Raw genomic sequence first — 21132 nt, forward strand, 5'->3', positions numbered from 1 at the left:
TCTCTCCTGCTGCTTGTTTCTTGGCTCTGCAGTCTGATTACAGGGTTTGTTGAGGCTGCCCATCCTGGCTCAGCAGCAGACAATCCCTTTCTTGCTGCAGCAAATAAGGTGGGAGTTGGAGAAGGGACTTCAGGCTCCCCCAAGGGATTACCTTTTCTCTCTCTAAATTGTCGCTACCATGGTGCCGAACCACAAGAGACCAGGGAGCCAGTTTTCCTCAGACTCCAGGACAGCCAGAGTGGGAGAGGCTGGATCCTGACGGCACCCTCCCTCACCCCATGGGAACCAGTCAATAAGGTCCCATGAGGACTTTTCAATTACCAGCAGGATCCAAGCGGAACACAAAGGCGGTTGTTCCTGACCCTCGGGTTTTAGTCGCTATTTCTTTCGATCCATCAGCACTAGCGCTCTTCCAACCGCCTTATCCCCCACTGACATGAACCTTAGTGAAAGGGCATCTTCATTACCGAGAGGCTGTTTCACCCTCTGCACCCATGCAGATGAACAGTCTAGCAAATTGGATCTGGATTTACTAGTCAACTGCGTTGGAAGGTATCTGGACAACTCTCAATGATCTATGCTAATGGAGTACAGTAATGGCGCAAGATAAAGGGAAACCGATCAGGCTCGTTGTGAGCAGGGAACAAGGCTGTCCACTCTGTTGTACTGTCTTCTCCCAAGGATTCTGTATGGTGCTCTGCAAATAGTAAGCACTCAATAAATACCATTGATCGATTGATTGATTGAAGAGGGGGTGGTGGCGTGAGCCTCACCCTGGCCGCATGAGAAAACAGTTCCAGCCCAGTGAAGTCTGATGTACACTGCAACTGCTGCAGTGCCGGAGGTTGGAAAGAAGGAAGGTTTGCCGTTACTGAGACCTCAAGAGAGGTATCCATCACTGCTGTGGAAAATCCATGAGGCTTTTCTCCCCAAATCCACAGGTCAGAAGAGAGACATTTGACCAAATCAGGCTCCCCCCATCCCCTCAAAAGACAAATTATTTTGCTTGGCTGGAAAAAGTTTCCCCGCTAGGAATGAATACAGAGTACACCTTCCTTTCTGGAAGTTCACTGAGTTCAGTTCGGAAGTTCACAATCAAACTCACTGCGTGACAGAATATCATTGGAAAAACCCCGATTGACACTGATCCTTCTTCTTAAGAGCACTAAGCAAGGTCCCATCTGTGCGAGTCCTGCCACCAACTCATCAACTCCAAGCTCATTTTCCCCCTTCCCAACCACCTGAAGAAGAGGTAGGATAAACTGACCTTCCCATTTCCAATCAGAGGCCAACGGTGGATCTTTTAATTTTCGCAGGGTCTATCAGTGATGGCTAACAGTAAAAACAGATCAACTGCTGCTTGTACACACAAGTCAGAGTGATCTGTGGGACGGGGGCAGAAAAGGAGAGTCAAGTAAAACTTGACTCTTGGGATCTGAGCTAAAACGGGATGGGGGCTAGGGATGAGCTCCACATATGGCTCCGGTGAGCCCCCCTGGTGGAAGAGAATCGCGGGACGTGACATCCGGCAGCTACACGGTGGCTTCAATTTCCACCGGTTCTTCTTCCTCCAGGAGGCTGTAGGAGGCGTGGGTCTGGAAAGGCCTCTGGAGCGGGTGAGCCAGCAGTTTAGCCATGCAGTTGTGCAGTTCCACCGCTGGCCCGGTTAAAGACACTTCGTATTTGTAGTTGGTGCCTCTGGAGTCCAGGTTCCCAAAGAACGTGTACATCTCCTGGGGGTGGAAAAAAAGGGTGGCAGCTGGGGTCAGGCCATCAATGAAACACTCTCACCTCCCCGGAGGAACTTCCCCTCTAGAGCAGGGGGATTGGCAACTGCTGGTACCTGGGCCAGAGGGTGGCACCCTGGGCCATCCTGCCTGGCATGGGCATGAGCATTTCTGGTTTCAGAGCTGTTACTGTCTGGAGTTCCATGTGGCTGCTCTCTTCTCTCTGTCCCTGCCTGCTTTAGCAATAGGAAGGCTGAAAGGGACCAGGGATGACAGAGGATGACTCCTCCTGTCCAAAACCCTGCAGCTCAGCTCAGCCTCCACAGACAGGAAAAGTCACCGGGCATGACCGCCGGGCTCTAAGTGTGTCTGAGGCACAGCTTTTGCTCTATGTTTTGAAGACCTCAAGGCTGGTGACCACAAACAGGGGGGCTCCAGCCCCCCTACACACATCCCTCGGCCTCTTCTCTGACTAAGCAAGCCCAATTCCTTTTCCTCCTGAGGCCTTTTCTCCTGTTCTTTTCATTGAACTTTCAAATTTTAACAGGAGTCCAAAACCTGGCCCTGGCTGCCATGGTCTCGGTCATCATCATTATCATCAGTCGTGAAGTACTTCCTTGGTGCCAAGCACTGGACTCGGTGCTGGGGAAGAGCTATAGTGTAAGCAGATCGGACACAGTTCCTGAACTGCATGGGGTTCACAGGCTGTAGCGCAGGGTGAACAGATATTTTTTTCCCCTTTTTACAGATGAGAAACTTGAGGCCCAGAGAAGTGAAGCGACTTGCTCAAGATCAAACAGTAGGCAAGTGGCAGAGCTGAGATAATAATAATGTTGGTATTTGTTAAGTGCTTACTATGTGCAGAGCACTGTTCTAAGCACTGGGGTAGATACAGGGTAATTGGGTTGTCCCACATGAGGATCACAGTTAATCCCCATTTTACAGATGAGGTAACTGAGGCACAGAGAAGTTAAGTGACTTGCCCAAGGTCACACAGCTGACCTGTGGCAGAGCCGGGATTCAAACCCATGAGCTATGACTCCCAAGCCCGGGCTCTTTTCAGAACCCAGATCTCCTAACTCCCAGGCTCTTCCCCCAGGTGCCGCTGCTTCTCAGTGCCCAGTGGGTGGATGGGCTGGTTCCAGGGGGTGGGCAGGGAATGTTTCTGACAGTGAAGGGCATGTGGAGAATGGCAGGCTGGACTTACTCTCTCTTTCCAGCTCTTTCATAATTGCCCTTTGACCATTAGACCCGGACCTCCTCCAGGAGGAGGCACAGCTACAGGAGGTAGGTCAGCACCCAGCAAGGGAATGATAATAACAACACTAATACTAATGATTACGGCATTTGTTAAGTGCTCACTATGTGTCAAGCACTGTCCTAAGCACTGGGGTAGATACAAATCAGTCAGGTCAGGCACAGTCCCTTTTCCACATGGGGCTCACCATCCAAGTAGGAGGGAAAACAAGTAGCGAATCCTCATTTTGCAGTTGAGGAAACTGAGGCACAGAGAAGCAGCGTGGCCTAATGGAAAGAGCAAGGACCTGGGAATCAGACGACCTAGGGTTCTAATCCCTGCTCCTCCACTTGTCTGCTGTGTGACCTTGGGCAAGTCACAACTTCTCTCTGCCTTAGTTACCTCATTGGCAAAATGGGGATTAAAACTGGGCACCCTATGTGGGACAGGGACTGTGTCCAACCCAATTACCTTGTGCCTACCCCAGCGCTTAGTACAGTGACTGGCACATAGTAAGTGATTAACAAATACCACATTTAAAAAAAAAAGAGAGAAGTGACTTTGCCCAAGGTCACCCAGGAGACAAGTGGCAGAGCTGGTATTAGAACCCAGGTCCTCTGACTCCCAGGCACGGGCTCTTTCCACTAGTCCATGTGGCAACACAATGCAACCCTCTCTGAGGCCTGAATCCAGACAACTCTTCTTGGGGGGGGCCTTCAGCGGGCAGAAGTTGAGCAAGCAGAGAGTTGGGGGTTGGCGGGCTCTCCCTGAGGCATTTCCAAACTGCCTTAACTCTTTTTTCTCCTGGCTTGCTGGCAGCTTGGTAGTATTCCCCCATCTCTCACTGGGAGCCAGTCATTTGGGTCTGTTTTTCCAGACTCCCCTGGAGATGGCCCTCCTTTCTTCACTTCTGGATATAAGAGAAAAATGTTGATCTCGTCCCAGTTTCTAGTTTGTGTCCTACTGTCAGCATTCTTGTTCATACCCTAAATATACATAGCTTTACAGATCATTTCTCTACTAGTATATGCATTTGTTTGGCTGTTTCATCCTGATGGGTGGTACTGCTTCCTGCTTTATCCTTGTTCATTATGTGTAAAAAATTCTTGTCTTTCTCCTATTAAATGGTAAGCTCCTTGAGGGCAGGACATTGTGTCTTGCTACTGTCTATCTTCCCAAGGGCTTAGTGCAGTGCCTAGCACTCAGTAGACACTCATTAAATGCCACTCATCGATTGCCAGATTGGGTCTGATGTCACTGTGCCCAGGGACTAGGCCCATGCCAGGCCCCTCACCATTTCTGCTGCCTCTCCTGTCTCCTCTAGAGTCCAAGTGGCCAGCCTGCTTATATTAATGTCTATCTCACCCTCTAGACTATAAGCTCATTGTGGGCAGAGAATGTGTCTGTTTATTGTTATATCGTACTCTCCCAAGCACTTAATACAGTTCTCTGCACACAGTAAGTGCTCAATAACTACAAATGAATTAGAATTAGAAAAATTGCAGTCTGCTCTCTGCTCCCCTCAGACACTTCCACCGGGACCCCAGCCTGGTCAAAACGTTCCCTGGTCATCCCCCTTACCCATCTTGCCCCCCTATCCCCCACCCAGCTAAAATTGGGCCACCAAACGCAGATGGTCCCAGAAACAGCCAAGCCCAAGCACAGCAGAGACTCCCTTCACCCTAACTGGACACCTGTCCCCAGATCCCTCGGACCCAAAATCTCCGGCCCTGGGTTTTGGAAGGGCTGAGGAGGGAAGAGCCAACCCCGCAATGGATTTAGCTCTGCTCCTTTTACCTTCCAGTTCGTCTCCTCTTCTTTTTCCTCTGCCCCATTGTGGATGCACACCACGTCGAAGAAGAAATACGGACACTGGAGCATTTTCTGGGAGGAGAGGGAAAAAAAAGACAGCCTAAATCTCTCCCTCTAGCTTGCATCCTTTTTAATTCCAAGCTGAATAGCTCCTAATCGCGTCTATGGCCCCGGAAACATCTGATCCAACTCAGCCGTTCTGCCCTCAAAGGGAAGTCAAGGGTCTATTTCTGGTTGGAACGTGGCTTACTGAAGCTTACCGAGAGGGTGGGGAGAGTGGCAGCTCCTCTTTGAGAACCTTAGGGTTGGGAGAAACCTCCACCAGTCTTTTCAGCCATGTCCCTGCCTCCAGTGGGAAGCAGCGTGGCCTAGGGGAAAGAGCCCAGGTCTGGGAGTCAGATGTGATCCCTTGCCCTCAAAGTGCTTGACTGTCCATCCACAACGTGTTCCACCTTCTGGCCCCTAGAAGAGGTGAAGTTCCCGCCACCCTACCAGACTTCTGGCTAAACAATCCCTGTTCCTCTCGAACCCACCTTCATGGGCTCTGTCATGGAAAACTGAGGCTGGCAGGCTGGGCGGCTGTACACCAGGATGGTGCGGACCACATAGGGCGGCGGGATGGTCTGCACGTTCTCTGTGACAGGCAGCTCGATCTTTTGCTGTCTGGGCCGGGGAGAGGGAGAAGAAGGAAGGGGAGGAAGGGGAGGGAGGGAGGGAGAAGAGGGGCAGGGAAGGAGAAAAGGGAAAGGGGAGGAAGAAGAGGGAAAAGGAGAGGAAAGGAGAGGGAAAGGAAGGGAGAGAAAGGGAGGAAAAGGGAACAAGAGGAAGAAGGAAAGGGAGGGGAAAGAGGGCACATTTCAGAGCAGTGAAAACTGACCCCAATGTGCTCCTTGGCCAGCAGGCAAGAGGAGAATGGGGCTTTGTATTCTGAATCATAACCAGACTGAGAAGCTTCCGCCTCCATGACTGGAGGTGACAACAGCAGGAACTTACATAAGGTTGAAGAGGCCATCCAGATCTGGTGGTTGGAAGATAAGGATCAAGGCGAACATGGATTCAGCACCCACCCCAAGCTGGGGACCCAAGCTGACCGGGATCAAGTCTGCTTGGCAGTTTCAGCTTGCGGGCGGAGTTGCTATCTTGGGGCCACAAGCCTTTCCCACCCCCATCATCAGGGGGCAGAGCTCTACACTTTGAGAATAGATGTAGTTCCTGGCCTCAAGGTGTTTATGGCAAGATGCACTTCAAATCTTCAGGGCTCCATCCTGACAGCGCTTGGCACATACTAAGTGCTTAACAAATATCATCATTCTTCTTATTATTACTTAGGAGACTCCTTCAAATGCCCATGAACCCACCAGGTCCCAACTCCTATAGCACCCGGACTGAGAAGCGCTTGGGAGAGTACAAAAGCATAGGCTCCGTGGGGATCAGGACAGCCTCCTCACAGCTCCCCGACCCTGGAACACGATGGCACCAAGAGGCTATTTAATCAGCAGCAAGAGTCAGGCAGGCAGCAGCCCCCAACTGAAAGTAGGTCACGGCAACTCAACAAAAGGCAACCCACATGTGACACACAGTGAAAACACAGTCTCTCTCAGTTCACACACACGCACACACACACACAGGCCCAAGCACACAGAGTACAGTCATTACAAAAAAGAGCTGAGGAGGTGGAGTGGGTCGCGATGGTGTTGGCAGGTTGGAGTTACTTGGGGATAGCTTCCTCATGCGGTGGTTTAAAGGAGGTGGCGACTGTTTTGGGCAAAGGCTTTGGGGTTGGTGAGGGAAGGCTGAGAAAGCTCCAGGAAGACAAAGCTGAGCTGGAAGGGAATTGGCTAGAGTGATACACGAGAGGGGAGACAGGGAGCCTGAGGCTTGCTGGTAGATAGCTCTCAAGGTCTGTCAGGATGATGATAATCATCATCATCATCATCATCACCATCAGTAATAGAATAATGGCATTTGTTAAGTGCTTACAATGTGCCAGGCACTGTACTAAGCACTGGGATAGATACAAGCAAATCGGGTTAGACACAGTCCCTGTCCCCACAGGGCACTCACAGTCTTAATTCCCATTTTACAGATAAAGGAACTGAGGCACAGAGAAGTGACTTGCCCAAGGTCACACAGCAGACAAGAGGTGGAGCTGGAATTAAAACCCAAGTCCTTCTGACTCCCAGGCCCATGCTCTATCCACTAGATCACGCTGTCCCAGATGGTCATCCCCACAGGGTTCCTCCACATAGCCTGTCACCGTGGGGCTAGAAGCCTACCCTTGAAGAAATTTGCAAAACCCTCACAACTGAAGTTCACCCAACATTTCCAGGACTCAGGGCCTGATTTCAAGGCTGTGGCAGCAAGGCCTAGTGAAAAGAGTATAGGCCTAAGAATCAGAGGACCTGGATTCATATCTCAACTCCTCTGCTCATTTTTTTGACCAAGGTCATGCACCTGCTGTTTGACCGTGGGCAAATCATTTCACTTCTCTGTGCCTCAGTTACCTCATCTGTAAAATGGGGATAAGAGACCTGTTCTCCCTCCCCCTATTAGACCGGAGCCCCATGTGGAACAGGGACTGTGTCTGACCTAATTATCTTGTATCCCCCCCAGCACTTAGTACAGTTCTTGGCACAGAGCCCTTAACCCGCACCACTACTATTATTAGGTACATTCCTGAATTTCTGTGAATTCCACCATCCCAAATCACCTCACCATTCTAACCACAGCCTCTTAATCTTCAGTGGCTCTCACACTCCTCCCAACCCCACAAACCTAGACCTCCTCTGTTCAATGCTTCTGGATTCCTTTCCGAATCTCCCCTCCCTCAATACACAAAGCCACACCCTTGACACAACTCCAGCCCCTCACCCCTCTGTCACTGTCCAGCTGGAACCACCAACCTCCAGCAGGCTTCCTCCGTTCCGGCCACAGAGTGCCCTTGGCAGAAATTCAGGGACCACGGGCAGCTTTGGCCTCTTCCAATTCACCCCTACTTTCCTCCACTAGGCAACATTACTTCTCCTCAACTCCCATGCCTGTGGCCCTTAACAATTACTCCCCTTCTAGACTGCAAGCTCATTGTGGGCAGGGAATGTGTGTCTTTATTGTTATACTGCACTCTCTCAAGCACTAAGTACAATTCTTTGCACACAGTAAGGGCTCGATAAATACGACAATGAATAAATATGATTGAATAGTCCAGATCTTTAACTCCATTCTGTCTCTCCCAGCGCCCATTCCTCTCCTATCTCCAACTACTTCAACGAAATTGAAAACATTAGGTGCAAGCTTCCCACAATTCCCTCCCTGAATCAGTCAATAGATCAGTTGTATTTGAGAGCTTACTCTGTGCAGAATACTCTAAGCACTTGGGAGAGTACAATATAACAGAATTGGTAGGAAAGTTCCCTGTCCGCAACAAGCTTACAGTCTTGGGTGGAGACAAATATTTAAATATGTTATAGATATGTACATAAATGTTGTGTGCCTGAGGGAGGGGTGAATAAACGGATTTAATCCAAGTACAAGGGCAATGCAAAAGAGAGTGGGAGAAGAGGAAATGAGGGCTGAGTCAGTGAAGGCCTCTTGGGGGAGATGTGCCCTCAATAAAGCTTTGAAGGAGGAGAGAGCGATCGTCTGTCGAATATGAAAAGGGACGGTGTTCCAGGTCAGAGGCAGGATGTGGGCGAGAGGTCGGTGGTGAGATAGACGAGATCAAGGTACAGTGAATAGGATGGCATTAGGGGAGCGAAGTGTGCAGGCTGAGTTGTAATAGGAAAGCAGGGAGGTAAGGTAGGAGGGGGCAAGGTGATCGAGTGCTTTAAAGGCAATGGTAAGGAGTTTCTGTTGGATTTGCAGGTGGATGGGCAACCACTGGAGGCTCTTGAGGAGAAGGAAAACATGGACTGAACTTCTCTGTAGAAAAAATGATCTGGACAGCAGGATGAGGTATGGACTGGAGTGGGAGAGACAGGAGGCAGGGAGGTATGCAAGGAGGCTGAGGCAGCAATCCCCTCTCCTCCCTCCTGCCCCTACATCCTCTCTCCTTTCCAGCCATCTCAAGAGGAGCTCTCTGGCTCTCAAAAGCTACCCCCTCTACACAGGCCTCGGACCCCACTTCCTTCTAAAAATACAAGCTCCTACCCTACTCTCCTCTGTCACCTATAATCGTTACCTTCATATGCGACAGACCACCATTCTCCCCACCTTCAAAGCCCTCCTAAAATCACATCTCCTCCAAGAGGCCTTCCCCTTCTAAGCCCTCATTTCCTCTATTTCCTCTCCCCACTGCCTCACCCTTGCACTTGGATTTGTATCCTTTAAGCACTTAACCCCACTCTCAGGCCTACAGCACTTAACATCCACATCCATAATTTATTTTACTGTTTCCCACTTTAGACTGTAACCTCCTTATGGGTAGGGAGCATGTCTACCAACTCTGCTACACGGTACTCTCTCAAGTGCTCAGTACAGTGTTCTGCACACAGAAAGCACTTAATGAATTTGACTGATTGGTTGATTCTCTTTTGATGGCTCCCTTCCCTTTGCCTTCAAACACTTGTAAGTCTCCCCTATATTAAAAAAAGCCTTCTCTGGATCCCACTGCATCCTCCAACTACCTCCCCATTTCCCAGCTTCTACTCCTGTCCAAACTCCTCTAATGGCTTGTCTTCACTTTCTCTCCTCCAACTCCCTCCTTGATTCACTACCATCTGGTTTCGACTCCCTTTGCTCCACAAGCCCGCACTCTCCAAGGTCCCCAGTGCTCTCTTCCTTGCCAAATCCCATGGTCTCTACTCTCTCCTAGTCCTCCTGGACCTCTCAGCCATCTCTGACACCGTGGGCCACCTTCTCCTGAAACCCTCTTCTCTTGGTTTCACAAACACCATCGTCTCCTGGTTCTCCTCCTAACTCCTTCTCTCCATCTCTTTCTCTGGCTCCTCTTCCACCTGTCCTCCTCCTCCCATCCCAAATGCAGGGTCCCTCAAGGTTGTGGTTGGGTCCCTTACTCTTCTTGCTTTAAACTCACTCCTTGAGGGAATTCATCCATCCCCGTGGCTTCAGCGACCATCTCTACATTCATGTCTCCTGACTGTATCTCAACATCTATCGCCCTCTCAAGGTCGCACCTGGAGAGTTCCCAGTCCTCTACCAGTCTCGGCCACGGGAGGCAGAGTCAAGCAGAGGCATACCCATTCCATTCCTAGCTTGGCCAGTGGCTAGCGAGTGGAAGGCAACCTGCTACAAGTCAAAATTCACCCGTGCTGGACAGCAGCGGCATGGGAGAGAGTAGTGGGTGGAGACTCAAGTTTACTGAGCAGAAGGAGGCAATGGTAAACTACTTCCGTATTTTTACCAAGGAAACTATGGATACACTACCAGACAACTGCAGACGGAGAGCAGTGCGTTCTGGGAGTGATGTGTCCGTGATGTCGCTGTGAGTCGGAAACGACTCGACGGCATAAGACAAGATTCTATCTTACAAGTCCCAATCGCCCGCCCTTCCCATCTGCAATCTTGCATTTCCTCTTGCCTGCAGGACCCCTCCACAGGGACCACTGACACCTCCAACTCAGTATGTTAAAAACCAAACCCCTCACCTCCCCTGCCAAATCCGCCCCTCTAGCTAGCTCTCCCATCCCAGCCAACACCACCAACCGACAGGGTTCTAAAGACCACAACCTGAGCGTTCTCCTGGATTCCTCGCTCTCTTCCAACTCTCAGTCAGTCTGTCATTCCATCCTAAACTTCCCTCATCCTCACCAAACTATCATCTCAGCACTTGGCACCCTCAACCTCCCATTGTATTTTTGGACATGTCGACTTACCTATGTAAGTACTTCTTCCTATCTATAAATCACCATGTGTCCATCTCCCTGGTTAGATTGGAAACCCCTTGAGGGCGGGTATCGTGTCTCCTGCAGCTACTCTACTCTCCCAAGTGCTCAGTACAGTGCTTTGCATAGAAGAGGTGCTCAATAAATAATAATAATAATAATAATGTTGGTATTTGTTAAGCGCTTACTATGTGCCGAGCACTGTTCTAAGCGCTGGGGTAGACATAGGGGAATTAGGTTGTCCCACGTGGGGCTCACAGTCTTAATCCCCATTTTACAGATGAGGGAACTGAGGCACAGAGAAGTTAAGTGACTTGCCCACAGTCACACAGCCGACAAGTGGCAGAGCTGGGATTCGAACTCATGAGCCCTGACTCCAAAGCCCATGCTCTTTCCACTGAGCCACGCTGCTTCTCTAATAAATACTATTGCTTGATTAATAATAATAATAATAATAGTGGTATTTGTTAAGCACTTACTTTGTGCCAAGCACTGTTCTAAGCAATGGGGTAGATACAAGGTAATCAGATTGTCACATATGGGGCTCACAGTCTTAATCCCCATTTTACAGATGAGGGAACTGAGGCACAGAGAAGTTAAGTGACTCGCCCAAGGTCACACAGCAGACAAGTGGCGGAGTCGGGATTAAAACCCACGACCTCTGACTCCCAAGCCCATGCTCTTTCCACGGAGCCACGCTGCTTCTCGGTTAACCTTACGGGGAATAAAGAAAATCTGGAACCTGCGCAATTATGGACTTGCTTTGGGATTTTATTTCCCTCTCCCCTCTCAGACTGCCCCCTCTCCCAACTGGAATATCCTCAAAGACCAACATTCCATATACTACAATCCAATGACCAAACCCCAGCCCTTGCCCACCAGTGCTCTGAACACTGGGGGGACAGTCCCAGAGTCAGCTAGGATGGCTAACAGACCACTCCACTCAGCACCTCCCCCCGGCCCCTCAAAGGATACTGAAGGACTTGCAGTTGATAGTTTCCAGATCATACAGGCAGCTGCACACTTCCCTGGGGTCAGAGGTGAATCCTGACAGCTGAAAGCAAGACAAAGAGGACTGTTCACATACCTTGGTTCACCTGCCATTATCTTTTCCCATCCAGTCTTTCCTCTTCCCCTTAGATGACGAAGAACACCGCCACCACCTTGAATGCACGGCGTGCTTGGATTTTTCCAAAGCGCTTTCACACAAACCATCTGATTTTATCCTCCCAACCACCTAGGGAGGTAGGGAGAGGTAGGTAGCATTCTGATTTTATAGCTCGAGGCCCAGATAGGTCAGAAGACTTGGACTAGGTCATCCAGCAGACCAGCCGCAGAGCTGGATCCAGAACCTAGGTTCTGCCCTCTCAGACCATGCCACCTCTCTATAGCTTCTTGAGGGCAGAGCCTGGGTTTTCTTCCTAATATGAGTTCCCGCAGACAGCCTCCCACTCTGTCTACACAGGTAGCTCGGTAAGTGTTTTTGATTATAATAATGATGATGGAGGGTGGGGCACAGGGAGGACCAGGCAGGGGACTCCAACTCACCAGGCAATGTGATCAAGCATCAAATAAGCCCCCCGGGGCCATCATCTACCAAGCCACACCAGAGGGGATCCTGCTAAGATCGGGAGACCAGGCTGAAGAGACTAACCACTTGCCCGTTGGGAGCAGGGGGCAAGAAAGACGGGAAGGAACAAGGAGAAGGCAAATTCTCACTCACCCATGTGGCATCATCATTCACCACCACCAGAGCAAACTCATGGCACTTGTCAATCTTATGTTTTGTCCTCACAAACATCTCGATCATCTTCTGGGAAACGTTCAGCGTGTTGGTCTTGGAGCTGCATGGGACAGAGGGCCCACTCTGCCCTAGCCACTCTGAGACTCCCATTCCCCAGAGACCACCATCTCTTTCGCAGGGGGGCAGAGAGCCAGACGGCCTAGGGGAAAGTGTGACTGAAGCTTGGGGAGGGTGCCCAGCCCGGCCCAGAGAGCTGCTCTTTTCCACTGGGCGGCTGTCCTTGGGGTCTGCTGCGATACGCACAGGACCTTTCAGGTATGGGTGGCAGCATGCAGTCCCCTCAGAGCCCCTCGCTGACCCACCCAGCTCCCTCCACGTGGCAGGGGCTCCTGGTAATGGGATGTAAGCTTGTTGTGGGCAGGGAATGTGGCTGTTTATTATTGTATGTACTCTCCCAAGCGCTTAGTACAGTGCTCTGCACATAGTAAGCGCTCAATAAATTCAACTGACATCTCCTTTATCTATTCTGCCCACTGATACAGAGCCATTGAAAGCAAACTGCTACTTGGTATTCTGTTTAATGGCAGACGGGCCCCCCCGTACAGGCTAACAAGGAACTTACAAATGGAAGGGGGGGGCGGGGAGATTGTCCTGGCCGTGATGGTTCGCTAATAATCTCTCATGGAGGATGATCTAATATGATGGCCCATACAGGATGGAGGGCAGACAGACTCCTCTCCCTCTCCCCTATTTCACTCCATCTGCCCTGATCGCCACTGGAAGAGACTGAGTGAATGTTTAGGGGAGGGTGCAGGAGTTAGGGGGAAGGATTGGTGGCCACTGAAAGCTCATTTCAACAGGCAAAGCACTGAACCAGAAGCCAAAGCCCATCTGCTCACCCATTGAAAGACTCTAGTTTGGGCAAAGACATCTCCTCTGACAGGTCCAGACAGATGATCTGTGTGCAAAGGAAAGAGAACGTGGATTATGAGAAACAGGATGGGCAGCCTTCTAGGAATAAAGACTTGAACTCCTGAATCTGCCTTGGACGCCACCACCAGACTTTGGACGGGACCACAGATCTGTCTGGATTTTGCAGTCCCAGCCCGTAAAGCGGGTAGATGACCACGGGCCACCTTCCTCGGTTCAAACCATGTAGGAAACAAAACACGGAGTGTGCTACTGCCCGGATGTCATCGAACAAAGAGATATACTCAGTTATTTCATAACGCATTTTCACTCTGCTAGAATGCCGTTAGGGAATCAGGGAATATTCGCCTGACAGCATGAGCCCGTTTGGCTGTCATCAATCGACCAAACAATCGATAGTATCAGAAGAATTCCGACACTCACGTGTGGATTTAGAACAGCAGCTTGAGTTTTCCTTAATGAAAGGGATTTTGAGAGAACACGACCCTCGCATTAGAGGAGAAATGGGTGTAGAGTAGAGGGCAATTCATGGTGGCCAAAGCAAACCTCTAACAATGCAACATAGTAGCGCCCTGCTGGGAACAAAAATGAGGCAACATAATAGTTGGGAAGAAACAGACAGAGGGCCTGGCCTGGCACTCAGAGATCGGGTGGTTCTCTGAACATAGCCAGCCACTGGCAGTTAGATTACACACATCTGGATTCAGGTAAGCATCAAATTGACTAGGCTCGCTTTCTATCTGCTGGCAGGTCAATTGGTGGGGGCACTCGGAGCGAGCATCTCTGCCAGGTTGTTGTCATCATACTCTAAGAAAATACCCAAGACCACAGAATCATCTAGTGATGGTTTTAGCTCCCAGCAATGGTTTCCAGGGGCAAGAGGGCCCCAGGCTTCAGAACCCCCAGCTTGGCAAAATGGTGTCGGCGGGCGGCTCCTCTCGGGGGAAATCCTGCCAGGGATCGGACAGGAGCTCGACAGCAAGACCAGTGACAGCCTGGAAAGCCACCACCTACCACTTTCTCCGGGCAGTTCACCCTGGGGGTGCGGATCTGGAGCTCCACGGCCTGCACGGGGACTTGCCAGGGCTTTCCATTGGTGCTGGGCAGATTCTGGGGGCTGTCGTCGGTGCTGGCCGCTTCTCCCTCCCCCTCACTCCGGTTCCCCACGCTGGCCTGGGCGCTCAGAGCTCGGTCCTCGGCCCCCTCAGGATTGGAGCGGGTCCTGGGTCTCTGCTCGGCTGCCTGCTCCTCCTCCTCCTCCTCTTCTTCCTCCTCTTCTTCCTCTTCCTCCTCCTCCTCCTCCTCCTCCTCTTCCTCCTCAACAACTGGGTTTCCAGACTCGATTGTCTCCATTGGGGAACTGGCTTTGAAAGTCAAGACTTTCAAAGTCAAGAAAGCTGACAAACCCCCTGAGGCAGCAAAGAGGAACCCATTAGCACCTGTAGGCTGGTTCAGAAAAAAACTGCCAGACTAGAGCTGAGCCTGGAGAGGAGAAACTTTAGTAGCTTGTCTATCCTAGTCTAACTCTATCATATTGTAATAATAATAATAATAGCTATTATTATTATGGTGTAATAATAATAATAGCTATTATTATTATTATGGTATTTGTTAAGCGCTTACTATGTGCCAGGCACTGTTCTAAGTGTCAGGGTAGATACAAGATAGGTTGGACACAGTTTCTGTCCCACACCACTGTACTTTCCCAAGTACAGTGTTCTGCACACAGTAAGCACTCAATAAATACCACTGATTGATTTCACAGGCTCCAAAGGGCTATTCAAGGACTGAACACAAGCAAATGAGTTTAAACTGTAGCCAGAGAGTGGCAATACTCAGTCCCACCTTAACAACATTGCTAAAATCCACCCTTTCCTCTCCATCCAAACTGCTATCACGTTAATACAAGCACTCATCCTACCCTGCCTAGATTACTGCATCAGCCTCCTTGCTGACCTCCCAACCTCCTGCCTCTCCCCACTCCAGTCCATACTTACTCTGCTGCCTGGTTCATCTTTCTACAGAAATGTTCAGGACATGTCACCCCTCTCCTCAAAAATCTCCAGTGCTTGCCTATCCACCTCCATAACAAACAAAACCTCCTTACCATTGGCTTTAAAGCACTCCATCGCCTTGCACCCTTGAACCTCACCTCTCTTCTACCTTTCTACAACCCAACCCACATACTTCGCTCCTCTGGTGCTAACCTTCTCACTGTGCCTCAATCTTGCCTGTCTCGACCCCTGGCCCACAACCTACCTCTGGCCTGGAATGCCCTCCCTCCTCAAATCTGTCAGACAATTACTCTCCCTTGCTTCAAAGCCTCACTGAAGGGACATCTCCTCCAAGAGGCCTTCCCAGACTAAGCCTCACTTTTCCTCATCTCCCACTCCCTTCTGCATCACACTGACTTGCTTCCTTTGTTCTTTCCCGCCCCCAGCCCCACAGCACTTATTTATTTATCTGTAATTTTATTTATTTGTATTGCCTGTATACTGTGAGTTCGTTGTGAGGAGGGATTGTCACTCTTTATTGTTGCATTGTATTTTCCCAAGTGCTTAATACACTGCTCTGCACACAGTAAATGCTTCATAAATACGATTGCATGAGTGAATGAAATGAAGGAAGGAATTCCAGTGAGCTGGCCCCTAGCACTCCCTCCAGTTTTAAATCAATCACATTCATTAATAATAATAATAATAATAGTATTTGTTAAGTGCTTACTTTGTCTCAAGCACTATTCTAAGCACTGGGGTAAATACAACCTAATCAGGTTGGACCAAGATCTCTGTCCCACATGCGGGTCACAATCTTAATCTCCATTTTACAGACGAGGGAGCTGAGGCCCAGAGAAGTGAAGTGACTTGCCCAAGGTCACACAGCAGGCAAGAGGCAAGGCTGAAATGAGAACCCAGGTCCTCTGACCCCCAGGCTTGGGCTCTTTCCACTAGACCATGCTGCTTTTCTGCAGCTGGTGTGGACAGAGCACTATACTAAACACTTGGAAGAGTCCAAGAATAAACAGACATTATTCTTGCCCTCGAGGAGTTTACAGTCTATCGGAGGAGACACACTAAAATAATCTGCAGATAAGGTGAAGAAGGAAAAAGGGATGTGTATATGAGTTAATGCCTAAAAATAGAAGGTATGTAAAATATGTCCATAAGCACTAAGAGGTTGGACGGGGGTGTTCAGGGGGCTCGGAACTGCTGAGTTGACAATGAACCAGTCGGTGGTATTTCTTGGGTGCTTACTGTATGCAGAGCACTAAACTAAGCACCTGGGAAAGTACAATACAATAAAAACTGGTAGACAAGATCCCTGCCCACAAGAAGCTTATAGTCTTGAGGGGGAAACAGACATTAAAACAAATGACATAAAGGGAAAATGGCAAAGTATAAGGATCTGTATATAAGAATTGTGGGGATGGGGTATCAAAGTGCTTAGGGGATACACAGCCAAGTGCATAGGCGTCACGGAGGGGAGGGTGGATAGGAGAAATGGGTGCTACTCAGGGAAGGCCTCGGAGAAAATGTGATTTTAGGAAGGTTTTGGGGGGATATAAAATGGAGAGAGTCAAGATTAATCAGGGAAGGCCTCTTGGAGGAGATGTATTTTCAGAAGGGCCTTGAAGATGGGGAGAGCTTGAGTTGAGAGCTGTCAGATTGGAAGAGAGTGGGAGCTCCAGGCTAGGAGAACGGCATGAACCAAGTACTGTGAGTAGATAATCATGAATGAAGAGTATGAGCAGTGGTATAGTGGGAGATAAGAGTGGCTGGATGGGAGAGTGGGGGAGAGAGAGAGGGAGAAATAGAGCAGGAGAGAGAACCGATAGACACCCTTAAAGCCTAAGGTCAGGAGTCTCTGATGCAGAGAGGAATGGCTAATACAGGTTTTTGAGGAGTGGGGAGATGGGTGCAGAATGAAGTTTGAGAAAAATGCTACAGGCAAGAGAGCAAAGTATGGACTGAAGAAAGGAGAGGCTGGAGGCCAGGAGACCAATGAGGGGGCTGATGCAGTCACCGAGCCAATACATTATAAGCATCTGGCCACTGGGATCCACAGCACAGCTTTGTCCATCTTCAAAACCCATTTGAAATCCCATCCCTTCCAAATAATACTTATGTAAGCACTCAGCACCTATGTGATCCCAGCCACTGTGGGCACTGAGGTCCATATCTGACAGACTCTATTTCAGCCTTGACCCATCCACATCTCCAGCTCTCCATTCTTTTTCCTCCTACCTGTAAAATGTTTCATGACTATCTTCCCTGTTTAGATCATCAGCCCCTCGAGGGCAAGGATCGTGTCTTCTACTCTCCCAAGCGCTTGATCCAACAATCTGCATGAGAAGCAGCATGGGATAATGGATAGAGCATGGGCCTGGGAGTCTAAAGGACCTGGGTTCTAATTCTGGTTCTGCCACTTGCCCACTGCGTGACCTTGGACAAGTCACTTCGCTTCTCTGTGTCTCACTTCCCTCATCAGTAAAATGGAGATTAAGACTGTGAGCCCCATGTGGGACATGGCTTTCTCATCACTTTGGATGGCACCACCATCCTTCCTATCTCACAAGCTCTGTAACATTGGCATTATTCTTGACTCTGTCATTCAACCCACATATTTGATCCATCACCAAATCCCTTCACTCCCACCTTCACAACATCGCTAAAATCCACCCTTTCCTCTCCACCCAAACTGCTACCCCATTAATACACTCATCCTCTCCAGCCTGGATTACTGAATCAGCCTCCTTGCTGACCTCCCAGCCTCCTGTCTCTCCTCAGTCCAGTCCATATTTCACTCCACTGCCCAGATCATTTTTCTACAAAAACATTCAGGACCTTCAGAACCGGGCTCCTCAAAAACCTCCAGTGGTTTCCAATAAACTCACCATTGGCTTTAAAGTACTCCATCACCTTGCCCCTCCTACCTCATCTCACTTCTCTTCTTCTACAACCCAGCCCGTACATTTCACTCCTCTAGTGCTAACCTTCTTACTGTGCCTTGATCTCGCCGGCCTCTCACCCACATCCTGCCTCTGTCCTGGAACGCCCTCCTTCCTCAAATACGACAATTACTCTCCCCCACCTTCAAAGCCTTATTGAAGGCACATCTTCTCCAAGAGGCCTTCCCAGATCAAGTCCCACTTTTCCTCATCTCCCACTCCCTTCTGCGTCGCCCTGACTTGCTCCCTTTGCTCTTTTCCCCTCCCAGCCCCACAGCACTTATATACATATCTGTAATTTTATTGATTTGTATTGATGGCTGTCTCCACCCCTCTAGACTGTAAACTTGTTGTGGGCAGGGAATGTCACTGTTTAGTGTATTGTACTTTTCTAAGTGCCTAGTACAGTGCTCTTCACACAGTAAGCGCTCAATAAATATGACAATGAATGAATGACATGGACTGCGTCCAACTTGATTAGCTTGTATCTACTCCAGCACTTAGTACAGTACCTGGCATACAGTGAACACTTAATCCATTAAAAGAAACAAACAAGCAAAAAAAAAATTGGACCTCAATACATGCTATTAATTGGCAAAATACCAAAACATGAGACCCCCATATCAATCAATTAATGGTATCTACTGAGTGGGAGAAGCAGTGTGCTAGTGGAAAGCGCACGAACTTGGGAGTCGGAGGACCTGGGTTCAAATCCTGCTAAGCCACTTGTCTGCTGGGTGACTTTAGGCATGTCACTTGACTTCTCTGTGCCTCTGTTACCTCATCTGTAAAATGGGGATTAAAGCTGTGAGCCCTATGTGAGACATGGACTGTGTCCAACCTGAGAGAAGCAGCGTGGCTCCGTGGAAAGAGTCCGGGCTTGTGAGTCGGTGGTCGTGGGTTCGAATCCTGGCTCTGCCACTTGTCAGCTGTGTGACTGTGGGCAAGTCACTTCACTTCTCGGTGCCTCAGTTCCCTCATCTGTAAAATGGGGATGAAGACTGTGAGCCTCACATGGGCCAACCTGATGACCCTGTATCGCCCCCAGTGCTTAGAACAGTGCTCTGCACATAGTAAGCGCTAAACAAATACCAACATTATTATATCTACCCCAGTGCTTAGTACAGTGGCTGGCACATACTAAGCACATAAATACCATTTTAAAAGAGTTTACTGTGTGGCAAATACTGTACTAGGTGCTTGGGAGAGTACGATACAACATGGTGTGGCTTAGTAGCTAGAGCACGGGCCTGGGAGACAGAAGGACCTACGTTCTAATCCCAGCTCTGCCACTTGTCTGCTTTGTGACCTTGGGTAAGTCATTTAACGTCTCTGTGCCTCAGTTACCACGTCTGCAAAATGGGGATTCATAATTATAATAATAATTGTAGTATTTAAGTGTTTACTAAGTGCCGGGCACTGTATTAAGCGCTGGGGTGGATACAAGCAACTCGGGTTGGACGCTGTCCCTGACCCACGTGGGGCTCACTGTCTCAATACCCATTTTCCAGATGAGGTAACTGAGGCCCAGAGAAGTGAAGTGACTTGCCCAGGGTTACGCGTGGCTTAGTGGTAAGAGCATGGGTTTGGGAGTCAGAGGACGTGGGTTCTAATCCCGCTCCGACACTTGTCTGCTGGGTGACGTTGGACAAGCCACTTAACTTCTCTGTGTCTCCATACTTCCTCTGTAAAATGGGGATTACGACTATGAGCCCCACGTGGGACAACCTGATTACCTTGTATCTACCCCAGCGCTTAAAATAATGCTTGGCACACCGTATACGCTTAACAAGTATCATTTTCACAATTACCATTATTATTATTATTAATAAGTGGTAGAGTCGGGATTAGAACCCCTGACTTCCAGGCCCGTCCTCCATCCACTGCGCCACGATTAAGACTGCGCGCCCCACGTGGGACCTGATTACCTTGCATCTACCCTAGCGCTTAGAACAGGGCCTGGCACCCAATAAGCGCTTGCCCAACACCATAAAAACAAACAAACAAACGAACGAACGACCCGGAAGGGGGAAATTAGGGGAAGGACTGGTGGGGGAGCGTGGCTGCATCCGGACCACAAAAGGAAGAGCCACAGTTCCCTCGCGTTCCTCGAACGTGGCACCCCTAGATCCCCCGATCCCGCAGCGAGTTCTCCACCCCGGCCCTGGCTCACCGGCGCCGACCGCCGCGCCCGCCCCGCTCCGCTCGGAATGGCTTGCCCAAGGCCGAGGAGGCCAGCTAGGCGGCCACCATCTTCTTTCCCGGAAACCAGGGCGAGCCGCACTGCCTGCTGGGAGATGTAGTCCCACCGAGGCCTCACCTCAGCCCCCTCCTGCCGCAGAACGGACCCTTCCCTTCCCTTCCCTTCCCTTCCCTTCCCTTCCCTTCCCTTCCCTCCCTTCCCTTCCCTTCCCTTCCCTTCCCTTCCCTTCCCTTCCCTTCCCTTCCCTTCCCTTCCCTTCCCGTCCCGTCCCTTCCCCTCCCCTCCCGTCCCCTCCCCTCCCCTCCCCTCCCCTCCCCTCCCCTCAAATTTATTGAGCCCTTACTGTGCACTGAGCACTTGGAAAGCACAATGCAGCAATAAGGAGGGACAGTCCCTGCCCACAGCATCAGAGTCTAGAGAGGGGGAAACAGATGTTGTGTTCTCCTTGGGCACTTATTCCAGGCAGACCAATGTTCTGTGCGCTTGGGAGGGTACAGTCAACTTCAGAGCCTTTTTGAAGGCACATCTCCTCCAAGAAGCCTCAACTGTGGTGTTTGTTAAGCACTTACTATGTGCATGGGAAGCAGCATGGCTTAGTGGAAAGAGCACGGGCTTGGGAGTCAGAGGACATGGGTTCTAATCCCACTCTGCCACTTGTCTGCTTGACCTTGGGCAAACCACTTAACTTCTC

General features: G+C 49.9%; 1 protein-coding gene and 1 non-coding gene across 3 annotated transcripts; one reads left to right on the forward strand and one right to left on the reverse strand.

The window, feature by feature from the left end:
- Positions 1-4: 4 nt before the first annotated feature.
- On the reverse strand, positions 5-20543 carry BABAM1 (BRISC and BRCA1 A complex member 1). 2 transcript variants are annotated; one of them, XM_029051651.2, is made up of 9 exons: positions 20412-20543; positions 14305-14699; positions 13260-13318; positions 12340-12460; positions 11592-11670; positions 5770-5794; positions 5310-5439; positions 4762-4848; positions 5-1733 (listed from the first exon to the last, which is right to left on the reverse strand). In XM_029051651.2, the coding sequence occupies exons 2-9, from the start codon at positions 14641-14643 to the stop codon at positions 1533-1535; spliced, it is 1041 nt and encodes a 346-aa protein (XP_028907484.1). In that variant the 5' UTR covers positions 14644-14699; positions 20412-20543; the 3' UTR covers positions 5-1532. The 2 variants fall into 2 exon arrangements, with proteins under 2 accessions (XP_028907484.1, XP_028907483.1); XM_029051650.1 differs by lacking the exon at positions 20412-20543 and adding an exon at positions 19080-19122.
- On the forward strand, positions 9891-10028 carry LOC114806901. Its single transcript, XR_003754954.1, has one exon. It is a non-coding gene; the product is annotated as a small nucleolar RNA SNORA7 (small nucleolar RNA).
- Positions 20544-21132: the final 589 nt, after the last annotated feature.

Source organism: Ornithorhynchus anatinus, chromosome X1 (genome assembly GCF_004115215.2).
Source record: "Ornithorhynchus anatinus isolate Pmale09 chromosome X1, mOrnAna1.pri.v4, whole genome shotgun sequence".
Classification (NCBI taxonomy): domain Eukaryota; kingdom Metazoa; phylum Chordata; class Mammalia; order Monotremata; family Ornithorhynchidae; genus Ornithorhynchus; species Ornithorhynchus anatinus.